At 46.0% G+C, this 22,564-nt stretch overlaps 1 protein-coding gene across 1 annotated transcript in view; it reads left to right on the top strand.

Annotated features, from left to right (window-relative positions):
• LOC147671298 (uncharacterized) overlaps positions 1-22,363 on the top strand; it is a 58,668-nt gene extending 36,305 nt beyond the window's left edge. The window contains exon 4 of the mRNA XM_086948090.1: positions 22,096-22,363. Within this exon, the coding sequence (XP_086804216.1) occupies positions 22,096-22,363 (268 nt within the window). The remainder of the gene's footprint in view (positions 1-22,095) is intronic.
• Positions 22,364-22,564: the final 201 nt, after the last annotated feature.

Here is a 22,564-nt window from a genome sequence, read left to right as displayed (position 1 = left end):
CTTTAAAAAAACATACTGCGTCGTCTCTCCTCCGTCTCTCCTTCTCGTCCCGCTGCACCTCCAGAACAGGAAGCACATCCAGGCTCCCCTATGCCAATCACAACTGTGTAGTGCAGATTGTGGTTGGTCGGGGTGCCGTGGTTCGGCACTCAGACAAGCATGGGGAGTTTGGGTATGTTCTCCATCCAGGCTGTAATGCAGCCTGGATGGAGAATATGCAAAGTGCTCATGGTTTGGCCTGCCCGAGACGGCTGGCCAAACAGTCATGCGCACTTACAGTGTACTCACCACTGCTCCCCTTCCCTGCTCTCTGAGCAGAGCAGCCTGTAGTAATCCTCTCGAACACCACTGTTACTTGGAAGGTATTTTATTGAGCTATCTCATACAGCTTCTTGGCCCTGTCCCAGCAAAGGGAGAGCGCAGCATCATGTGAAGACAAAACATTCTAATCCCCCTCTTCAGTACATGAAAGGGAAACAATATTCTAATTCTAACCTCACATTCTACCAGCACAAACTAAGATAAAAACCTTTACTTTACACAATTGAAAAATAATAATAAACATATACACCTATATACACCTAATGGATACATTTACAAATTCTTACAACCAGATAAGGCATTTTTTTAACAATAAGCTAACAATAACATTTTACACACTACAGACGAAATCTTCTAACTTCTTTGGTTTATTTATACTTCTGCCAAAAGCACTGGTCTTTCCACCTACTGAACAATCACTCTGATTACCACCATCCACAACTTCACCACCATTCATGACTTCACTATTCACCTCTGTTCCAACCCCAGAGTCTCTTGTTCCATCTCCATAGTCTCTTGATACTTTCTGCCTCCTGTTATTCCTGCTCACAACCCCATCCCCTTCTTCTTGCAATCCTTGATTCAAAACAATCTCTACAACATCAGCATCAGCAAAACTATCAATCCACCAGTACATATTACAACAAAGTATTTTTACATCTAGGTTCAATTCAAGCACACCATGGTCACTTTCTCTAACCCTAGCCAACCTACTCATGTGACAAATACTGCCTTCCTCCAACTACACTGTGTTTTTCATTACTTCCACAACCCTAACAGGTTGGTTAAATTTGCTTTGCCTTTTAGGCACCTTCCTAGCATATTTCACTCGTACCCATTGACCCACCTTCGGGTACAAATTACCCACTTTCCAACTTTCTCAGTACTCCATGGCACTTTGTTACCTCTTCTCATCCACCCCGGATTAGCTTTAGAATGGGGCTTACGTCCTCTCAATGTTAAACTGCCTTTATCCAACTGAATCATGAACTGTTACTCTGTGTCCATACCATTTTCTTCAATTTATTCTCTCAATTCTTTCTTCTTTGACTAGCTAACTGAAATTTCCCATTTTATGTTTCTGTTAGCCCTTTTCTCAACAGCATTCCCCCTGGAGGATATAGTGCAGTGAATTTCTGTGCAAAACCAGCAATTTCCATGAACATCTTAATTTCCTCCGATTTAAACTGTACACTATTGTCTGTAAGTACGATAAGGAAAACCTTCCCTCAAAAATATGTCATTCAAGAATGATTTAGTGTCAACCACTTCTGATTTAAGCAATTTAGAGAATAAATCCACTAATACCAAAATATATTTGCTAGATCCATCACTCCATACTACTGGACCCATGATATCCAGAGCAACTTCCTCCCAGGGCAAATTGGGACACCTCAATGAACTCAAAAGAGGGTTGACTGTCTTAAGTGGCTTGTCAGCTTTCTCACAATCTATGCAGGACCATACAAATCTCACTATTTCAGCATCAACTTTAGGCCACCGATACAAATCTTTAATGTTACATTTGGTCCGTATAATACCCGCATGTTCCTCATGACATAATAATATGATCCTGTTTCTAATATTGCATGGAGGTACAATTTTGTGAGCCCTTACCTCAAACATGCCTTACCTCAAACATGCCTTCCAATCCCAATCTATCTATCATCTCCCTAAAAGCTTTCATTTCACCAAGGTCTGTCTTCATACAATCTTCCCAACTATTTACAATTTTACTCCTGACCAAATTTAATACATCATCCTCCTTGAAAGCCGCTATCCATTCATCTTCTTTCAAACTTTTGGATTCTCCATTATTGAAAACCCATGCCACACACACATCATTGCAAGGGCTGTTATCCACTTCCCTAAGAGGTAAGGATAACAGGCTCAACAAATCTGCCATCATATTTTTCCTTCCCGGAACAATTTGTACTTCATAAAAAGTCTTGTAACCTCATGGAAAGCCTAGCAACACGTGCTGAAGTTCTGGATAAGTCACCCGTTGTCAACAATGTTGTCGAAGGTTTATGAACAGAACGGACAATGAATTTTCTGCCCCACAATAATTTACGAAAATGTGCCAATGCTCATACTCAAGCTAACCTATCTATTTCTGTCACAGAATACTGTTCTTCCGAGGGTGTCAATGAACAGGACGAAAAACCAATAACCACTTTAAACCCATTCCTAATTTTTTGAGTAAGTACACTCCCTAAACCTTTACCACTTGTGTCTGTAGTGACAAAAGTATCTGCATTAGAATCGAATCCTTGCAACCTTGGTGCCTTGGGAATGGTTTGTTTTATTTCCATAAAATACTTCTGCCATTGAGACCACTCACACTTGATTTTATTCTTCCGCAGCATACACATCTCATGTGTTTTTTCTGAGAACTTGTTCACATTTTTTGAGTAGAACTCTACTAAACCCAAAAATTAACAAACTTCTTCTTTGTTTTTTAGCGAAGGTGCATTAGAAATAGCTTCTACGTATGTTTCTTCATATTTAATACCTTTATCGCTAATTACACGCCCGCAAAGCTGCAGCACCAGGAGCAAATAAAAGGATAATAACCAAGTTAGCATTATTTAAAGCAGTGGGACGATGCTCCTCCGCCTTAGCAGAGGAGCCGCTACTGGACCGAGCACCCTGCTGGACTTCTGGCTCCTGCGACCTTACAATCTTACCTAGCACTGCAATTCTGACATTTATCAAGCACAAGGTCCCAGGCAGCACCGCTAGGGAAGGCCAAACCATATAAAGGGCGGCCTCTTAAAGCCAGGGACACAACCTCAGATGTGGCCTTTGGTGGCGAGGCCTCCCCAATGAACTCGGGGGCCACACGCTAATGGGCGCTGAGCCCAGGTCACTGTGGGACGTCTTGAGCTTGGACGTAAAACTGTTTGCAGTAAAAACAAACACTGTGCTGAAAACAGAGAGTGAAACTATATAGTATAACTATGACCTTCCAGAGAGAGCAACCATCCATCGGTGGTGTCTTTAAGAGGAAGTCGCCAGTGTTGTCGTAGAGATAACTCTAGCATTTATCCTCTCCCAGGAGGTGGCGATGAACAGGCAGTGCCATGGCTTCTGGGAGCTCAGACATCAACAGAGGGAGCTGTCTTTAGAAGAAGTAATGGTGTAAACATGTTTTATTGTACAGTGTTATCTCTGCTGTTACCTGGGGAGTAGTAAACCGGGAGCAAGGAATCGGTGTTCAGCCAGCGAAATCAAATTATGTCCCTCCTTCAGCCTTCAATATTGAAAGAGGATGGAGCGAAAACATGAAGCGCCAGCACACTGAGCAACACAGGCTGCTCAGCAGCAGGCAGACCAAAAAGACTGAGTTGTTTTGCACTTGGTATGTCAGAAGCACTTCCTTGAAGGATTGAAGTGGCACGTGTTCCATTATTAAAGAGCTTGATGACCTTGAAGATAGTGACCCCTAAAATCCCCATCTTCTCCCGCCTAAGCACACCTTTGCATTGGGAGACCCAGAGTCTCGCTTTGTAGGGATTACTTCCTTTGCTAACTTTCTGCCACACTTTCCTAGAAAGTTAAACCTGGACATCTACCGGGCTGCCGTGGTTGTTCCTAGACCAGCCATGTGCCTCATGTTATAGCAGTGGTTGGGTAGTCCCAGACCTTTTTCCTTTCCCCAAAAAACAATATGCCTGCCTAATCCTGAAAGCCACGAAGCCCCAGATAGTCTTTTGGAGAAGCTGAACTGAATCTATCCCTGGCCTTTGTCCATCCTGAGAACTTTGAAAGTGGAAACTGTGGCTGCTCTGTAACATTCCTATACCCCAATGAACCCTGAAATAAGCCTGGCAATAAACACTTTAAAAGCTTCAGTGCACTCGGCTTAACAACTCACCATCTATCTATTCCAAAGGTCAGTGAAGAGAGTACCCCTAAGATACACCACATTACATTTATCCTTCTATCTTCCCCTCTCTTATCTAGCCCTTGAGACTGTAAGCCCCAAAATACCACAGTTGTCTTATAAAATTGGAATATTACCTATCCTCTCCCCATTTTAGTAAATTTTCAAAATTGGCCACCCTTCAAAAACAGGCTAAGGATGTTCTTCCTATTAAAAGATTTCTTCCATGTTCAACACAGCCAATATTCAAGGCCAGTGTAAGCCCCAAACCTTATAGGGGAGTCTCCAAAACCCAAGGGTCCTTCTACTTCCCTCCTACCAGAATCCCTGAACCTATGAACCACTGGGTGAGTTCCCCCTTACCAATTACCCATAGGCCCACGCCATGGTAAGATAAAGTTTGTATGTATAGGATATATGAAGACTATGAATCTATATATATAATGTGCTATTAAAAAAGATTATAGATGCTTATTTATGTAATGTACATATCTATTTATCATTATTATTGTTCTTTCGTGTAAGGTTTAAGTTGTCAGTCTGACGATGTTGAATGGTTTATGCGGATCAGAGATTATTTAGGATGTATTGCGTGGAATATGCCGGAGACCGAGAGCGGTATGGAATGACCACACTATCTTTTCATGGAAGCAATTAAACAATTCTTCAGCTCTGTCAGAATCTGTTGGTATTCTTGTCTTAGAATGTTGGGTCCTCAAAAAGACAGTCTTCATACAAGCCTGCATGCCCAAGAATCAGAGCAAATCATTCTGAACCTTTGAATCTTTTGAATTTAAATGTAAATTGTTGGAAGTGGCGATGCATGGAATGGAGAAACTGAGGGTGTACAGGCGTTTTAAATATTTATTAGATTTTACATTTTAAATATTAGATTAGGTTGTGTGTGTGTATTTTGCCACTCATTGTGAGCAAGGAAACCGTAACTCCCTCAATGTACTGGACTTGACCTCAAACCGAGTGTGGAAGAGTGCTGAGGTCAGGGCTCACATCATAACTCGCATAGAGCGGGCCCGCCCTTGGGCTGAACACCACCACCCAGAGGAGGAATGACTTTCAGTTACTAAAGGCCATGCCCAGTGTAGAGGAGGAGCATGGCTGGCCCTTCACACCCAACCTGAGTGCTCCATCCCCCTTTGGGTTCAGTGTCTGTCAGTTTCCTGCTGAAATCCACACTGTTGCTGAACCCCTACGCGAATGGGCAACGTGAACACAATGTAGCAACCCAGGGATGGACGGAGAGGAGAGTGAGAGAAATACTGGCCTTGAGAACATGCTTGCACTGGTTCTGGGTAGGCGGGACCAGTGCAGGAGGCTTCACTGGTGGGAATATAGTAAGACCAGCTGGATGAAGTGGGAAGCCACAAGTAAGAATTGGCAACGAGCAGTGGGAATATGGAGTTTCCAACCTGACTATACCCTATACCAGGTCTAAGTCGAGGCAGAATCTTGACTGATATGGGCTGACTTTAGCACTGGTGGCACCCAGTGCGACAATGTTTGTTTGGGCCCCCCTGACTATGGTGGTTGTGGTGACCAGCTCCACCATGGATTTCCTCAACACCACCTTATGACAGTGCCCCTCAAGGCTCCATAGCCACTCCCTTTCAAATGCATTTAATTAGTTACATAGCGCCACTCATACCAGTGTAGGGTGTCAGAGCACTTTGCATCACACATATTACATGGAGACAATCAATCATATGTGTCTAAATCAGCGTATAAGAAATGTTACATAAGCCAGAGGACAACGAGATGTAGGCATGACATGTCATCCATACTGGTAGGCAGTATAGTTGGTCTGGTCTAGGTCTGGAGAAGCACAAACTCAGAATTGAAAACAGAACACCATAGTTGAGGGTTCTCTTTATTAATAAGAATCGATTTCTACCCAAATTAACCCTTTATGCAACATTAATCTGTGCTCTAATCTATACTTGGCAGTGTGCATTCACTGTTCATTATTAGGATTTTAATTTATTTTATTTTATTTATTTATTTTATTTTATGTAGCTTATAAAGCGCACAGCTACCCCCGGAGGGGTGTCCCGGCGCTAGAACCTGAGTCTTAGAGGGGAGAGAAGGAACAGAGAGGGGAAGTGGCATGATAAATCAGAGTCTAGAAAAGAGCCAGGTTTTGAGTCTGGCCCGGAAGAAAGATTCGGAAGGGCAGAATCTGAGATCGACTGGCAGCGAGTTCCATAGTTTTGCAGCAATTACACTGAATCCTCTGCCACCCATTCTGGATAGTCTAAAGCGGGGAGAGATCAGAAGGCATAGGTCATTGGATCTCAGAGATCTGATGGAACGGGATATTGAAACTCGTTTTTTTAGGTAGTTTGGTCCGCGATCATTAATGGCTCGGTGAGTCAGAGTGAGGATCTTAAACTGAATACGGCTGGCCACAGGTAGCCAGTGCAGTTCCCTACGATATGCGGCAACTGACTGACGATAAGAAATATTACCAATCAGCCTCGCCGCCGCATTCTGGACAATCTGCAGCCGGTCAATCAGGTATTGGGGAGCTCCGGCATAGAGGCTATTAGCATAGTCCAGGTGGGACGTGATGAGAGCGTGGGTAACTGTCCGGCGGGAATCCAAAGGGAGATAGGGGAGGATTTTCCTGATCATGCGTAGCTTCAGGAAGCAGGCAGAGGTCACTTTTTGAATCTGAGTCTTGCATGATAGGGAGTCATTGAAATGGAAGCCCAGGTTACGGGCCGAATGGACGGGAGAGGGAGCGGGATCGAGTGCCGTGGGCCACCACCAGGAGGAGGGGATGGAATTTTTCTGGTTAAAAAACAGCACCTCTGTTTTGTCTGCATTGAGTCTTAGATGGTTTTCAGACATCCAATCACTGATGTTGTTAAGGCACCGGCGGAAGTTGGAGAACGCGGAGTCAGAGTGGCCTCTAAAGGAGAACACTAGCTGAGTATCATCAGCATAAGAGACCACCCTGACTCCGTAGGACTCCACCACGCCGGCCAGTGGGGCAAGATATATGTTAAAAAACAGAGGGCTGAGGGCCGAGCCCTGTGGCACACCGCAAGATAGGGGTTTTTCCTCCGATCTGAAAGGCCGCAACAGCACCCTTTGACTTCTTCCAGAGAGGAAGGACTCGATCCAACTGATGGCAGTGCCGCCAATGCCCATATGCCGTAGTCGGTCAAGGAGGATGGGGTGGGATACCGTATCGAATGCCGCGGACAGGTCGAGGAGGACCAGCATGGCCTCCTCGCCTCTGTCCACGCACTCCCGGATGGTCTCCGAGACCTCCAGCAGAGCCGTCTCAGTACTGTATCCCGCCCGAAATCCAGATTGCGAGTCGTGCAGTAGTAAGTTGTTCTCCAAGTACTCCGTGAGTTGCAACTGCACGGCTTTTTCCAAAACCTTTGCAGGTTTGGGGAGGAGGGAAATAGGGCGGTAGTTGGAAAAAACAGTGGGATCGGCATCTGCCTTTTTTAGAATTGGGATCACCAAGGCTTCCTTCCAGGTGGTAGGGAAAAAGCCATGGTGCAGAGAGGCATTCCAGATGGAGAGGAAAGAGTCGGCTAGCAAGGGGGCCAGTTCACCCATAATTTTGGCCGGAACGGGGTCAGAGGGTGCACCAGACTTGCAATGAATGAGTAGTCTGATAGCATCCTCCTGGGCAAGTTTATTGAAGGCAAGAAGGGACGGAGAGGTAGGGGGATCGGTAGACGGAGGCCGAGGCATTGGCCCTTTAGGGAAGGAGACGCAGAGTTTATCGATCTTTTCGAGGAAAAAGTCCGAGAGTCCTTCACATAGTTTCTGGCTAGCTGAGACCTGAGTGGTCCTGGCCGGAGGGGTAATGAAATCTTTAACGATGGAAAAGAGGGTTTTTGAAGAGTTTTTGGCTTTGGTAATTTGGAGCGAGAAGTGATCTTTCATGGCTGTTTTTTTATGTTTGAGAAATTTTTTCAAGGCCGCCTTATAGGCAAGCTTAGCTTCAAGATCGTAATTTAGTCTCCACTTCCGTTCGAGTGCTTTACAGCTACTTTTTTCCTCGCGGAGGGAGGTGGAGAACCAGGGAGCGGAAGGACGGGATCTAGTGGAGGTGATGAGTTTCTGGGGGGCAATGTGGTCAATAGCGTTGATGAGGGCGGAGTTGAGCCTGGCGATATTAGAGTCGATATCCGGGGATAGATGGTCCGTCTGGAAGTGGAATATCGGGTCCAGGGAAGCGCAAGTGACTTTGTGCCACTTCCTTCCCAGCTCTTTCCTGGGCACAGGAGGGATAGATTTACGGTCTAAGGCCAAAGAAAAAGGGATAAGGTAGTGGTCGGACCATGTAAGAGGAAGGGAGGGGGAGACGGTGATAGTGGGGAAATTAGCGAAAATAAGGTCCAGGGTGTGACCCGCCACATGAGTAGGACCGGTGACAAGTTGAGTGAAATTAAGGCTGTCCATGATTTCCAGTAAATTATTCGCTTTTGCGCAGAGGGAATTATCAACGTGAAGGTTAAAATCACCTAGAGCTAAAAAGTATTGATGTTTCAAGGCTAGATCAGCTAACTGGTGAGTGAGAGCGGTAAGAGAAAGGGAAGCCGCCGTGGGGGGGTTGTAGATTAGAGAGCCAGCTAGAATAACAGCCGCGGAATCGGATACTGAGAAATAGAGGGCTTCAATGATACCAATGTTGGTAAGTTTGGTAATGGTCAGCTGAAAATAAGATTTAAAGATGATTGCTAGTCCGCCTCCCGATTTTCCCCCTGCACGATTAACACATTTTATGTCATAGCCTGATGGAATGGCTAAATAGATGTCCGGAGAGGAGGAGTCAGTCATCCAAGACTCAGTGAGGAATAAAATGTCCCACTCCTCGGAGGAAATCAACAACCAGATGTCATTGGCATGACGGGGGAGAGACCGGCAGTTGACTAAGCCTGCTTTCAGCGTCCGATGATTAGAGGCTGAGAGCTGCGGCGTGGGATAAGGTAGCAAATGGGAAAGGAAGGGCGGGAGAGTGAAGGTGCATTGAGGGCAATGAAATGGAGCTGATTCAAGATGGATAGGGTTGCAGGGGGTAGTGGCCGCACAGAGGGAGGGATTAAGAGAATGGAGCTGGGAATTGGTCCAGCACATACGTGCGGAATCAGCAGCATGGACAGGGGGACAGGCCCTGGGCCCGGTCCAGGCCCGGACGGGCCCAGACGGGCTTGCCTTTGGCGCGCCTTCGGCGCGCAGACGGCGCGCCCGCTGCGCCCATCCGCTGCGCTTCCTGGCGAGGCACATGATTTATACCTGAGAGGGAGGGCGTCACGGGGGCGTGGCCAGCTGAGGTGGGCGTGTCTAAGGACGCGCCTCGCCCTCTGTGATGGCGATGAAGGAATCGTTGCAGCGCTGAGAACGCTGTTTAAGAGCAGGGGTGAGTAGGTCTTTAGTTAAAAACAATACACAATCAAGTTTTTAAAAAGAGTAGGGTTCACTCCCGGCTTCCGCCTCAGGAGACTCACAGTTCAATAATGCCGCGCTGTCAGCTGCGCGCGCTATTTAAAGTGATATCAGGGGGCGTGGCCAGCTGAGGTGGGCGTGTCTAAGGACGCGCCTCGCCCTCTGTGATGGCGATGAAGGAATCGTTGCAGCGCTGAAAACGCTGTTTAAGAGCAGGGGTGAGTAGGTCTTTAGTTAAAAACAATACACAATCAAGTTTTTAAAAAGAGTAGGGTTCACTCCCGGCTTCCGCCTCAGGAGACTCACAGTTCAATAATGCCGCGCTGTCAGCTGCGCGCGCTATTTAAAGTGATATCAGGGGGCGTGGCCAGCTGAGGTGGGCGTGTCTAAGGACGCGCCTCGCCCTCTGTGATGGCGATGAAGGAATCGTTGCAGCGCTGAGAACGCTGTTTAAGAGCAGGGGTGAGTAGGTCTTTAGTTAAAAACAATACACAATCAAGTTTTTAAAAAGAGTAGGGTTCACTCCCGGCTTCCGCCTCAGGAGACTCACAGTTCAATAATGCCGCGCTGTCAGCTGCAAGCAACATAAGGTTGTCTCAGAAAAACAGTAACCAACAAACCCATCTAAATTATATGCACTTTGTGATCTGCATGGTATACGTTCTTTGTATAAGGCATATTAATCCTCTGTGATAATTTATGATCAGTCAAAACCTCAAATAGACAAAACTTGGATCTCTCTCCAGGAGGAACAATAATCACCGGGGTTATCTTGACATTTTATTGTTTCCTGGAAATTGCTGGAGGCAAGGAACATGGCAGCAGGTGCTTTTGAAACCAAAATAAAATTACAAACACGGCGCCCCCTGGAGTCAGTAACGAGTGCGGTGGCACTGGGCGCACTGCCCTAGAGCCAGCCCTGATTGTAACCAATCCTTTTAATCTGAAACCTTATGCCCAGCAGAAGGACATGATCAGTCTGGTCTTGGTGCAGAGCCTGACTTTTGGGGAGGCCCTAACATTCGATCCTATGCCCCAAAGCAGCTTTATTGATGTTATTCTAGTTAATTGTGGTGTTATCTGTGACATCATATGTAAGCTCATGAACAGTGCACCAGGGGGCCTTAGGGTTGTGTTTTTCACAATAAGCAGTGAATAACACAGGTGTTTAGGTTTTGTACCTTACCATAACATCCCTTAAAATAAATTACTTTTTTATTACACATTATTTCTCTTTTGAGTAAAGAGCCATAATTTACCTTTAACAGTGTTTTTATCAGTGATTTTTAGGTCTCGCAGAACCAACGCGCATGCGTTGTTCTGCGAGAGTATTGTGGGCAAACCAACTCTTGAAACCAGCAAGGATTGTCCCCAATGCATGTGAGGTAATCAACTGTGACGCTTCCCTAGCGCGCACTTGGCCTCACTTCTCAATCACACACTCGCTCGCACATCAAAGGCTGCTCACTCAAACACCATATGCCTGCTCCCCTCCCCCGCCCCCTACGCCTCGCACCAGACTTCATTGGAATGCGCTCTGTGCATTCTCCCCTCCCTTTCAGCCTCTTTCCCAGCTCCCAGCCTGACCCTCCTTTCTCACCTCCTCTTTCCGTCTTCGTCTGCTTTCTCCGCCCCTCAATCAACTCTCTCTCCCGAGCTCTGTGGCGGACACTCCCCGTCACCCTCATCCTCCTCTTCCCATTTCCACATTACTTTTAAATTCCAAGTCCCCTCTCTCTAGCTCACTCTCATCTCTTCTCTGGCGCAACCACCTCCTTCCTATCTTTGTCATAATCGGGTTGCCCCATTAAGCCAACGTTTTTGATAGCGTTTTAAAATTAAAGAAACCAGATACGGTATATTTTCCTTGCTCACTCAAAAACCATATGCCTGCTCCCCTCCCCCGCCCCCCACGCCTTGCACCAGACTTCATTGGAATGCGCTCCGTGCATTCTCCCCTCCCTTTCAGCCCTTTTAGCTTCTTTCCCAGCTCCCAGCCGGACCCTCCTTTCTCACTTCCTCTTTCCGTCTTCGTCTGTTTCCTCCGCCCCTCAATCAACTCTCTCTCGAGCTCTGAAGCGGACACTCCCACGTCACCCTCATCCTCCTCTGCCCATCTCCACATTACTTTTAAATTCCAAGTCCCCTCTCTCTAGCTCACTCTTATCTCTTCTCTGGCGCAACCACCTCCTTCCTATCTTTGTCATAATCGGGTTGCCCCATTGAGCCAACGTTCTTGATAGCGTTTTAAAATTAAAGAAACCAGATACGGTATATTTTCCTTACTTGGCTACATTCTTGGCTCACAACTCGTGACCAAGTCTTATTGGTCCCTGAACGGTGGGGTTGGTTAAACAAGAGAGGCTTGTGTTACACACTGAAGAGTAAAGAAAGACTTGGCACCCACATTCCCTCTTGTGAATCCAGAGCCAGGTGTAACTTGCTTAGCCAGTCGCAGTGCCTTGAAGAGTTACACTCTATAAAACTATCAAAAAAAATCCTCTAAAATAAAAGACAAAGTTCAAGCTGCCATATCTGAAAGCTAAGCAGACTATATTTGAGCTAAAACGAAGGACAACCAGCGTTCCTTAAGCCAGTCATCTTGAATTTCCCTACTGTTCCCCGATAGCAGGAAGTGACGCATCTCCTAAGTTGTGTCTCGTCATTCTATGATTGCGAGTCATATTTCACGGCAGAAACTACGGTAGCGTTTCACTGGCACCATATGTAACTGGAATGTTCGAGTCATTAATTCCATAGGGGTGTTCTGCAGCATGTGTGCACATCAGAGAGTGGGCTTGCTCATAAAATCGGTGCATTCGCCCATTCATGTATATGTAGTTGAGGGTATTGCACTCAATTTTTCAGTCTCTTAACATTAATTCGATATGTGTGCAGCACTAGATCAGTGCCTGCTAAACCCTTAAGTATCTATGAATATGGCCTGGGATCGCTAGATCTCCAGGACTCCAGTGCGCACAACGAGTAATTTATTTATACAAATGAAACCATTTTTAAAATTTTTACTTTGTTGTTAAATCATCACAAGTTTAGTCAATAAAATCCAATTATATCATTTTGTAAGCAATGTATCAAAAAACAATAGTCAATGTAAATAAATCATATACAATTCTCCAAAACAGTTTTAGTAAAACACAATTACATTTGTAACCCAATGCATTTCGGGGTCTACACCCCTTCGTCAGGGGTCTAGAAAAAAGAAAAGAAAAGAACAGGAAGCTCTATTAATTTTGATGCTTTAAAAGAGATGTGCTGTGTGATCTTTAAATGTTTTATCAAATGTCTTACCCTGGTAACTGGTTGTCTTTGGTGTATATATTTGCTAAAGGAATATAGAATCTAAAGGGTCAAAAAACGAACAGGAATAAAGAATCAGTCACGTGATTCGACTTGAAAAATTATTACGTGGTAAAGAACGGTGATCACAGAAATTACCTGAATTTCTGAGTTGAGCGAGCTCATCTGCAAATGATTAAAGATATACACGTCAAAAAACTCTCCTCATTCGCCCATTCAGCACAGCACAAGCGGCCCACTCTTCATGCTGTCAAACTGTGCCTGGGCTCCCTTAACGCACAGGGTGCACAGACAGCCCACACACTCTCACACACACTGGATGAATTCATAGCATACAGTGCGTGCACCCAAACCCCAAATAATGCACGATCCACTATCATAAGTGCATGCCAGCACACCTTTAAAACAACATACACATGCACACAAAACAGTACATCAGGGGTGTCCATCGTAAGTCCAGGAAGATTGGTGCCGTGACACGTTTTCAGGATAGCCACGGACTATGAATCTATCACTGTCTTGGCCTCTCCACTCTTCCTCTATTTCTGTCTCACTCTCTCCTGCCCCTTCCCTGTCTTAGCCTCTCCACTCTTCCTCTGTTTCCCTCTCACTTTCTCCTGCCCCTTCACTGTCTTGGCCTCTCCACTCTTCCTCTATTTCTGTTTCACTCTCTCCTGCCCCTTCACTGTCTTGACCTCTCCACTCTTCCTCAGTTTCTACCTCACTCTCTCCTGCCCCTTCACTGTCTTGGCCTCTCCACTCTTCCTCTATTTATGTCTCACTCTCTGCTGCCCTTTCACTGTTTTGGCCTCTCCACTCTTTCTCTATTTCTGTCTCACTCTCTCCTGCCCCTTCACTGTCTTGGCCTCTCCACTCATCCTCTGTTTCTGTCTCACTCTCTCCTGCCCCTTCACTGTCTTGGCCTCTCCACTCTTCCTCTATTTCTGTCTCACTCTCTCCTGCCCCTTCACTGGCTTGTCCTCTCCACTTTTCCTCTATTTCTGTCTCACTCTCTCCTGTCCCTTCCCTGTCTTGGCCTCTCCACTCTTCCTCTATTTCTGCCTAACTCTCTCCTGCCCCTTCCCTGTCTTGGCCTCTCCACTCTTCCTCTATTTCTGTATCACTCTCTCCTGCCCCTTCCCTGTCTTGGCCTCTCCACTCTTCCACTGTTTCCGTCTCACTCTCTCCTGCCCCTTCACTGTCTTGGCCTCTCCACACTCCACTCTTCCTCTATTTCTGTTTCACTCTCTCCTGCCCCTTCACTGTCTTGGCCTCTCCACTCTTCCTCGGTTTCCGCCTCACTCTCTCTTGCTCCTTCACTGTCTTGGCCTTTCCACTCTTCCTTAGTTTCCGCCTCACTCTCTCCTGCCCCTTCACTGTCTTGGCCTCTCCACTCTTCCCCAGTTTCCGTCTCTCTCTCTCCTGCCCCTTCACTGTTTTGGCCTCTCCACTCTTCCTCTATTTCCGTCTCACTCTCTCCTGCCCCTTCACTGTCTTGCTTCTGTTTATTGTATTCGCACAAATCTAATATCTTGGTCTATTCCCGTTCAATAATCAGGCCTTTTTGTTTATTAGGTGTTTATGTTTTTGATGAGTTTATTTATAGGCACTTTCTATCTATCTATCTATCTATCTATCTATCTATCTATCTATCTATCTATCTATCTCTCTCATTTTATTTATCTATCGCCCTCACTCTATTTATCTATCGCCCTCACTCTATCTATCTATCGCCCTCACTCTATCTATCTATCGCCCTCACTCTATCTATCTATCGCCCTCAATCACTCTCTCTATCGCCCTCACTCTATCTATCTATCGCCCTCACTCTATCTATCTATCGCACTCACTCTATCGCACTCACTCAGAACCACCACTCAGGGGCACCACAGCATCAATCATTTGCAACCATTCAACAACAACTGGTTCAAATATGTTCTCCCAATGTCTCAAACTTTATTACAAATGTCACAAAAAGATGTTAATATTTCACTTCTGTTCTTGGATTTTCGTCACAATAAAATACACTTAACACAATCTTCACAAAAGTTATTTACAAAAGTTTAAGCTATTGGCATTATAAATTACAATAACTTTTATTTAAGTATTAATTATTTAAAAAAATTAAAAGCCATTGCTATTTGTAATAGCAATACATCTAAGTCACGTAAATACAACACATATTGCATTACAAATGCTATAGGTGTCACATTTGCGAAAGTTATAACTATTGGCATTGTAAATGACAAAGCTATTAATTTAGCAATTTTCAAAACCAACACAGAAATAAAAAAAATTGCCATTTACAATGCCAATAGCTCAAAATTTCCTAATGCGAGACCTATTGCATTGCAAATGCTTGTTTAGGTTTCTTAATTATAGTCTTGCCCCAGCCTAAAGCAAGGGTCAGGCACAGCAGAGGATGGACTTTGGCATTGCCCTGCACCATTTTCGAGTAGCCCAGAACATCCTGCTCACATCTGCATGCAGAACCGCTTTAGATGCCGCACATCATCTTCGGCCATAACCAGGGCTGGATTGGCCATCGCGGGCACTGGGCCGGTTCTGTAACTGGGGGGCCGGTTTTGCAGCAGTGTTGCAATATCGGCCCACTGTAACAAAAGCAGCAGCAGTGCTTCACACTTGCAGCCCCTCCTCCTTCCCCCTTAGGGCCGGTCCATGTGAATGGCCAGGGCTGGTTTGTGTTCCCAGTTTGCCCTGGTCATGATGTGCACCCAGAATCTACAGCCCCTCTCTTTACCCAATCCTCGCGCGCCCCAGAATCCACCGAATATATCCTTTAGGCTTGTACAGCAAGTCTGATTAAAAAAAGGCGTGGCCTTTGGCCACACTGTGCCCCAGCTCTGTGGTCCCAGAATCCTCTTTGAATGCCATTCAGCCATGCGCAGCCGGATCTGAAGCAGTGCATGGCCTACTACGACACACTACACGCTTTCTCCATGGCCCCATAAACTTTAATCTCGCCCTATTATTTCACAAATGAAAGACATTTCGCATTCTTCTGTAATGTCTCTGATTTCCCTTATGTGTGAGTTATGCCCCCCTCCTTGCTCCCTCTTGCCCCCTATGTTTATTTCCCATGACGCCAAGCAACATTCACGATAGCCTTAGAAAAACTTTCAACCCATGATAGCCAATCAGACTGCAGCATTTTTCAAACCATTCGAGGATTTTAAGTATGATGAGAAAAACAACTAATTGTGCCAACCAGATTTGGTTTCTTCCAGATTTAAAATTGATTCGTGAGCCAGAGTTCTTAAACCCAACTCTCTGCAGATGCATTAAATTAAGACTTTGAAATATAACCAGCAGCTTTTTGCAACGCAGCCTCTGTCAAAATGTACTGCATGGATTCACACCATACAACAAGCACTGCCAAAGGCAGTGTTTCTAGGTTTGGTGGGCTAATTTGGGAAAACATTAAATTGGTACATTAAACCAGACACATGTAATTAATGGAATTTGAACTATATTGAAAGCTTCCTTGCCTCTATTACAGCCTAGTTTTGACTATGTGTCTAAAAAAGGCTGGATGGCAAACAAGTCTTCATTATAGCTGTCCTTTTCTTTTGATGACATAAAAATAAACAAAAGAACATGTGGAAATAATGAAAGCTCTTGCCAAGCCTTTTTAATTTTTCATTGAAATAAAAGACGGTTTATGTTGAGGGCAGCAAAGATGAGAAGCTGCAGATAGCTTCAATGAACTTACCAGGGGAATGTGGGAATGGTGGAAGAAGCAATGAGAGGAATGAACGGAGTTGTGTCGTGCACGGCGACCTATGCACAGGTGAGCTGGCGGCACTCTAAATATCTGCAGCTGGGCCTAGTTCAATGAACACACCGAGACAGTATATGTGGATCCAAAAAAGAAAAGCACTTTTGCTGGAAACGTCGTCGTCTTTTTCTGACATTTTTCAATTTCTAAGTGCAGCCTCAGGGTGGAGGGAAATAAAACATTCAAAATATGAAAAATAACTAACTAACTACAGCAAGACAGAGTGGTTGCAAGGTGGCCAGATTGATTTATTCACACCTAAACACATTAGCGCCACTTTGCAGTGTTTGCCAGTGAAGCGCTACTTATGTTTTCTCGTCGCTCGTTGGACAACATTGTTTTTCCTGGGTGGGATAGTGCACTATTCCTGGAGGTACTGAAATACCTGCTTGATGGGTGAATTTGAAAACAAAATGCATGCTGCGGCTCTGTATTCAAAAATGAGGTATTTTTAAAGCATGCTGCTTACGTTTTGTAAGGATAAAAGCAATGGGCATTGAAGCAGGTCCCTTCTGGGCCCTGTAGTCATAAGTTTTCGGGCAAAAGAACTCACTAATTTCTGAATAATGAGTGTAAAAAGAAAAAGGTAACCATGTTGTTCCTGCTTACATTTCACGTGCTTGCATTCCCTATGAGTGTTTGCTTTTTCTAGAATGTGCTTTTTTTTAGGCAGCATATTGCTCTTCTCTAGTGCGTAATTTGAATTGAGATACATACAGGTATTTATAGCGGGTCAGTGCAGTGCAAGTTTCTCTCAGTGGGGCAGTATGGTGTTCAGTGGGGGGAGAGGGGATGTGGCACTATGGTCAGAGCTGCTGAATTTGGAACTGGGGAACCAGATTTAGCCTTCATGACCAGTCCACCAAACCACTCCCCCTGAGGGAGCACATTTCCATGCTAGACTTTAGAAGGCCCGCAAGATCTTAAAACCCCTGGGGGCATATTACCAAGCAATAGCGATAATTAACGCTATTGCTTGGTTAGCGTGAAAAAATTATCGCCGGGCTGCAGAGATTTTTATCGCAGATAAACCTTGGTATTACCAAGGTTTATCGCAAATGCGATAAAAATCGGCCGCAATGCATGAATATCGCTGAAAAGTCATTAGCGAGCTAATGCTCTTAGCCATGTTATCCACCTCCCATTGGATAACATGGCTAAGAACTGCTCAGGGCAGGTGATAGCTTTTGGAGATATTCGCGCTTAGCGCGAATATCTCCAAAATTTGGTAATAGGAGATAGCGATGTTAGCAACTGTTTCCAGTCGCTAACATCTTGGCACGCCCACTTTGCATGTCATTAGTGATAAATATCAGTGACATGCAAAGTGGGGCCCAAGATGGTCGCTATCTCCTACTAGCTGTCGCTAACTGGTGTTAGCGACAGCTAGGTAATAGGGAGATAATTTTATCTCCGCTTTCTTGGCTTTTAAAGCCAAAAAAGCGGAGATAAACCCCCTTGATAATATGCCCCCAGGTGTCTTAGCACAAGCAGGTGGACCCTAGCAGTGGAAAGTGTGGGTTAACCTTGAAGGTTTGTCCACCACAATTCATTCTGAAGTTCACCTCCAGTCTTGCAGACAGGACTATGAAGCAGCACACCATAGAGTGACAGGGACTCTGTCACTGAGGTCACAGGACCCTTGAGAATGGTGGCTCTAGGGCACTGCGACTGCCCCAGGTGCTGACCAGCTGCGGTCTGGGCAGCAAACAGCGATGGGACAGAGGGGCCGGGTAAGGGGGGATTTCGATCGACGACACAGAGGGAAAATTAAATAAATAATTAATTTGCCCTCTACATCATCCTTGGAAATCCCCCCTTACCCGCTCCCAGCGCCCCACCGCTGTTACCTGCATGGACCGCGGCTGACGTTGACTTCAGGTGGGATCGTTGTGTTTGCAATTATAATATGGTTTTAAAAGCACTTGCTGTTTCCTTCCTGGCCTCCAAAATTTTTTAGCAACAATAAAAATGTAATTGATAACTCCAGTGATTAACGTTCTTAGTAGAGAGAGAGATGGTGTTTTGTATAGTTGAGGTTTTGACTCCTGGAAAGGAAGCTCAGAGGATTAATGTGCCTGCTGCTAAGAACATGTACCATGCAGATCACAAAGTGCACATAATTTAAATAGGTCAGTGGGTTACTGATTTTGTCAGAGAGACTCTATTTTTACTTGTAGTTAATAAGTTAAAATTCTAACATAGAACCGTGAGCTATGAACTATCATGTAAGAGCTGCATGCAAACTGCAAGGTATAAATTAGAGCATTAAGTTTTTTTCCCCAGTCTTTGATTATCCTAAAGTTGGAGAAAAAGGGGGGCGGAGCTTACCATGAAGCGAGATGGCCGCGACTTAGGCGAGCTCCTCTCAGGTGCCTTAAATATCCTTCAAAATCCTCCATGATGGAAACTTAACTACGGAGCAATAGCAAGGCCTGAAACTACTGAAACATCGGGTACCTGCTCGAACTGGGGAATTTCACTCTGTCGCACTCCACAGCCTGAAATGCGTCACGGAGTGCTTGTGGCCTGGCCTGAAGAAACCAAAACCACAGCGGTGGCCTGCAGTAGGACGCACGCCCGAGACGTAGAGCACACAGCTCGGCCCCGACGAGAGGTCCGGTACGGTCGGAATGACATACTTGAAGGTACTGGAGGCAATGAGATAACTGTGGCCTGACTGTGGCGGAGCAGCTGCGGGGTGAGTGGTGGCGATGGCGCAGGCCGGGAAAAATAGGGGAAGGCACCGTCTTGATTAAGTACACGGAGTGGAAACACCGCAGAGGTATCGAAAGTGCCCCCGACTTATATATATAAGGCGGACTGAACACTGCACACTGCACACTGCTGCTGAAGGGTAAAAAGGCACAGTAGATGCGGAGTGCCAGGGGGAGACAACACGCAAATTAATCAAGATGGACCCCGGGGAGGAGAAATACCGCACTGGGAGCCAGAGACGATATTTGCAGCGCTTATTGGCCACAATATAGAGCGGCGGCATGGGCATAATGCACTGAGGAGCCTGGCAGGAGAGGCTGAACTGGTAGACCCCCCACGCTACATCTGCGCACATCAGCCTTGGTGCAGGTTTGTGGCCTGGTCTTGAGACGCACGCGGGTGGTGCAAACTGAAATCTACAGCTGTCGGCTAGGACCTGGGAGCTGCCGGGCAGCGCCCGGATACCTCTAAATTCAAAGACAGTACATGACCCAGTCTCAGGATAAATTGGAGGTGGCACGGTGGGGCGAATGTCACACCCCCACTCAGCGGCATCATCAGGGGCGACAAGCGGAGCCCAGTAAAGTAGGGGGCTGCTGGGGCATGAATGAATGAATGAATGAATGAATGAATGAATGAATGAATGAATGAATGCATGATTACGTATTTGTATCGCACATGGCTACCCGAAGGCATCCCAGCGCTTTGGACAACGTTCATTCACCAAATTTAGACAAACAGCAGGGTTTTCAATGACTTCCTGAAACTAGGATGGTTACTTTCCATTCTCAAATCGAGTGGCAGATTGTTCCAGAGTCTTGAAGCCTGTAGGGAGAAACGTCGTCCACCCATCCGCACCTTTTTGGTTTTAGGGATTGAGAGAAGGTTCTTGTTGGAGGGTCTTAATTCCCGGTTAGGGAGGTGGGGACAAAAAAATGATTGTATCAATAGGGGTGCTTTTTTATGGATTACTTTGTGGACCGTCACCAAGGTTTTCCATTCGATCCTCTGTTGCACTGGAAGCCAGTGCAACTGGCGGAGTGCAGGTTTGGCAGATGTTTTACGTGGAGTGTTCAGCAACAAACGTGCAGCACAATTCTGAACAGTCTGCAGTGTCCTGATTGTCCCTTGGGGGGAGCCCAGATAAAGTGCATTAGAATAGCCAAGGCATGACAAAATCAATGCCTGCACTAGTATCCGTCTGGCTTCAAAGGAGAGAAGAACGATAATTTTCCTCAAAAGCCTCATAAGTGCGTAGCATGTGGCAGCTACCTTCAGAGCCTGGACAGAAAAATTAAGAGCTGGGTCAATCCATACCCCAAGGCTCTTAATTTGGGTCTTAGGTTTGGGTGGTTGGCCCAGATTGTCCGGCCACCAACCATCCACTGTGGTAGGTGCTTTATGTCCCAGCATCATCACCTCAGTTTTTGACCCGTTTAGTTTAAGGAAGGATTCATCCATCCATTCCTGAACTTTATTAAGGCAGCTGGAGAGTCTTTCAAAAGGGGCATCATTGGTAGATAGTGAGATGATCAGTTGTGTGCCATCTGCGTATGTAACAAGTTGTATTCCCCAGGGAAGCACCACCTCAGCCAACGGCTTCATATAGATATTGAATAAGGTGGGGCTGAGGGATGAGCCCTGGGGTACACAGTAGTTAAGACACATTTGAAGGGAGGAGGCTTCATTTTCAAATACCACAAAGGTCCTATCAGCCAGAAAGGATTGCAGCCACTGTAGTGCGCGGCCCGAGACACCGACCTCCTCCACCCTATTAAGTAGAATGGAGTGGTTGATGGTGTCGAAGGCCGCGCTAAGATCTAATAGTAGTATGGCCGCATGATTCCCGCTGTCTACGATCTTCCTTGCCTCCTCAACCACTGCAATAAGCGCTGTTTCGGTGCCTTGATTTCTCCTAAACCCTGTCTGCGTCGTATGAAAGAGATTGTTATCCTCAAGAAAGGTAGCCAGCAAAGAATTGACATACTTCTCTGTGAGTTTACTAACAGTGGGCAGAAGAGAGATGGGGTGATAGTTTGCCCAATCTTCGGGGTTAAGGTTGTTTTTTTTAACAGGGCCTTAACTTTGGCCTGCTTCCAGGTTGGCGGCACCAAGCCTGAGGTCAACGAGGCATTGATCACTTCCTGAATGACTGGAGCCACAGTGTCTGAGACCAGATTTAATTTGGTAGGGGGTGCAGGGTCATTCGGAGAGCCTGATTTTAAGTTTCTTAGGAGACTCTGAGTAGTGGCATTGTTTGCTGAGTGCGCGGAGTGGCGTACACTGGACCCCCTGGACCTTCAAGCCACACTGCAGTGAAGGTGAGGAGGGACACGAACAGAAGCTTGGTGTATTCACAGAGTGTTAGCCTGTGAGGAAAGAGATCCACTGCGCCTAAAATCTGCTCAAATTTGTTGCTTGCCCAGGTTGGTGTATTTGCTCGCACCTTTGTATAACATACCATAAAGGAGGTTCACCCCCACTGAAACAGCCTCTGCAACAGCCCTGCTGCGCACCTGTTCGGAACCGCTCTCCTTTGAAGCCCCTAGCACAGGAGCTGAGCATAGTCAGAACTATGGGCAAGACGGACAGGACCCAGCCCAAAATCGCTTTTGAACAGGCCAAAAAGCAACCAGATCAAGGAGCAGAGGACTGGCGCTACAGGAGGGGTCACAAACTACGACGTGCAGGCCATGTTCACCAGGATCCAAGCAGCATTAACAGACATTGATGGCAAAATAGACTCTCTGACATACTGGGTCGACAGGATGTCAGAAAGCTTGGACAAGCACATGGAAAGACTTGATATTGCTGAGCACCGAATATCCGAGGCTGAAGATGCACAGGTACAGATTTACACGAAGCTGGGGAAAAGGAAAAACATCTGACGGCGTTAGCAGCGAAAGCAGAAGATTTAGAAGCGAGATCCCGCAGAAACAACATCCGCCAGACGGTCATAGCTGAAACAATGAATACGGGACCTACGGAGCGATATGTCGAGCAACTGCTCATCTCAATGCTGGGACAGGAGACATTCTCCTAAATATTCATCGTTGAGAGAGCGCATAGATCCTTGGCACCAATACCAC

Source organism: Lissotriton vulgaris, unplaced genomic scaffold (genome assembly GCF_964263255.1).
Source record: "Lissotriton vulgaris unplaced genomic scaffold, aLisVul1.2 SCAFFOLD_773, whole genome shotgun sequence".
NCBI lineage: Eukaryota > Metazoa > Chordata > Amphibia > Caudata > Salamandridae > Lissotriton > Lissotriton vulgaris.
The sequence above is the reverse complement of the archived record's forward strand: the minus strand, read 5'-3'. Positions and strand labels throughout refer to the sequence as shown.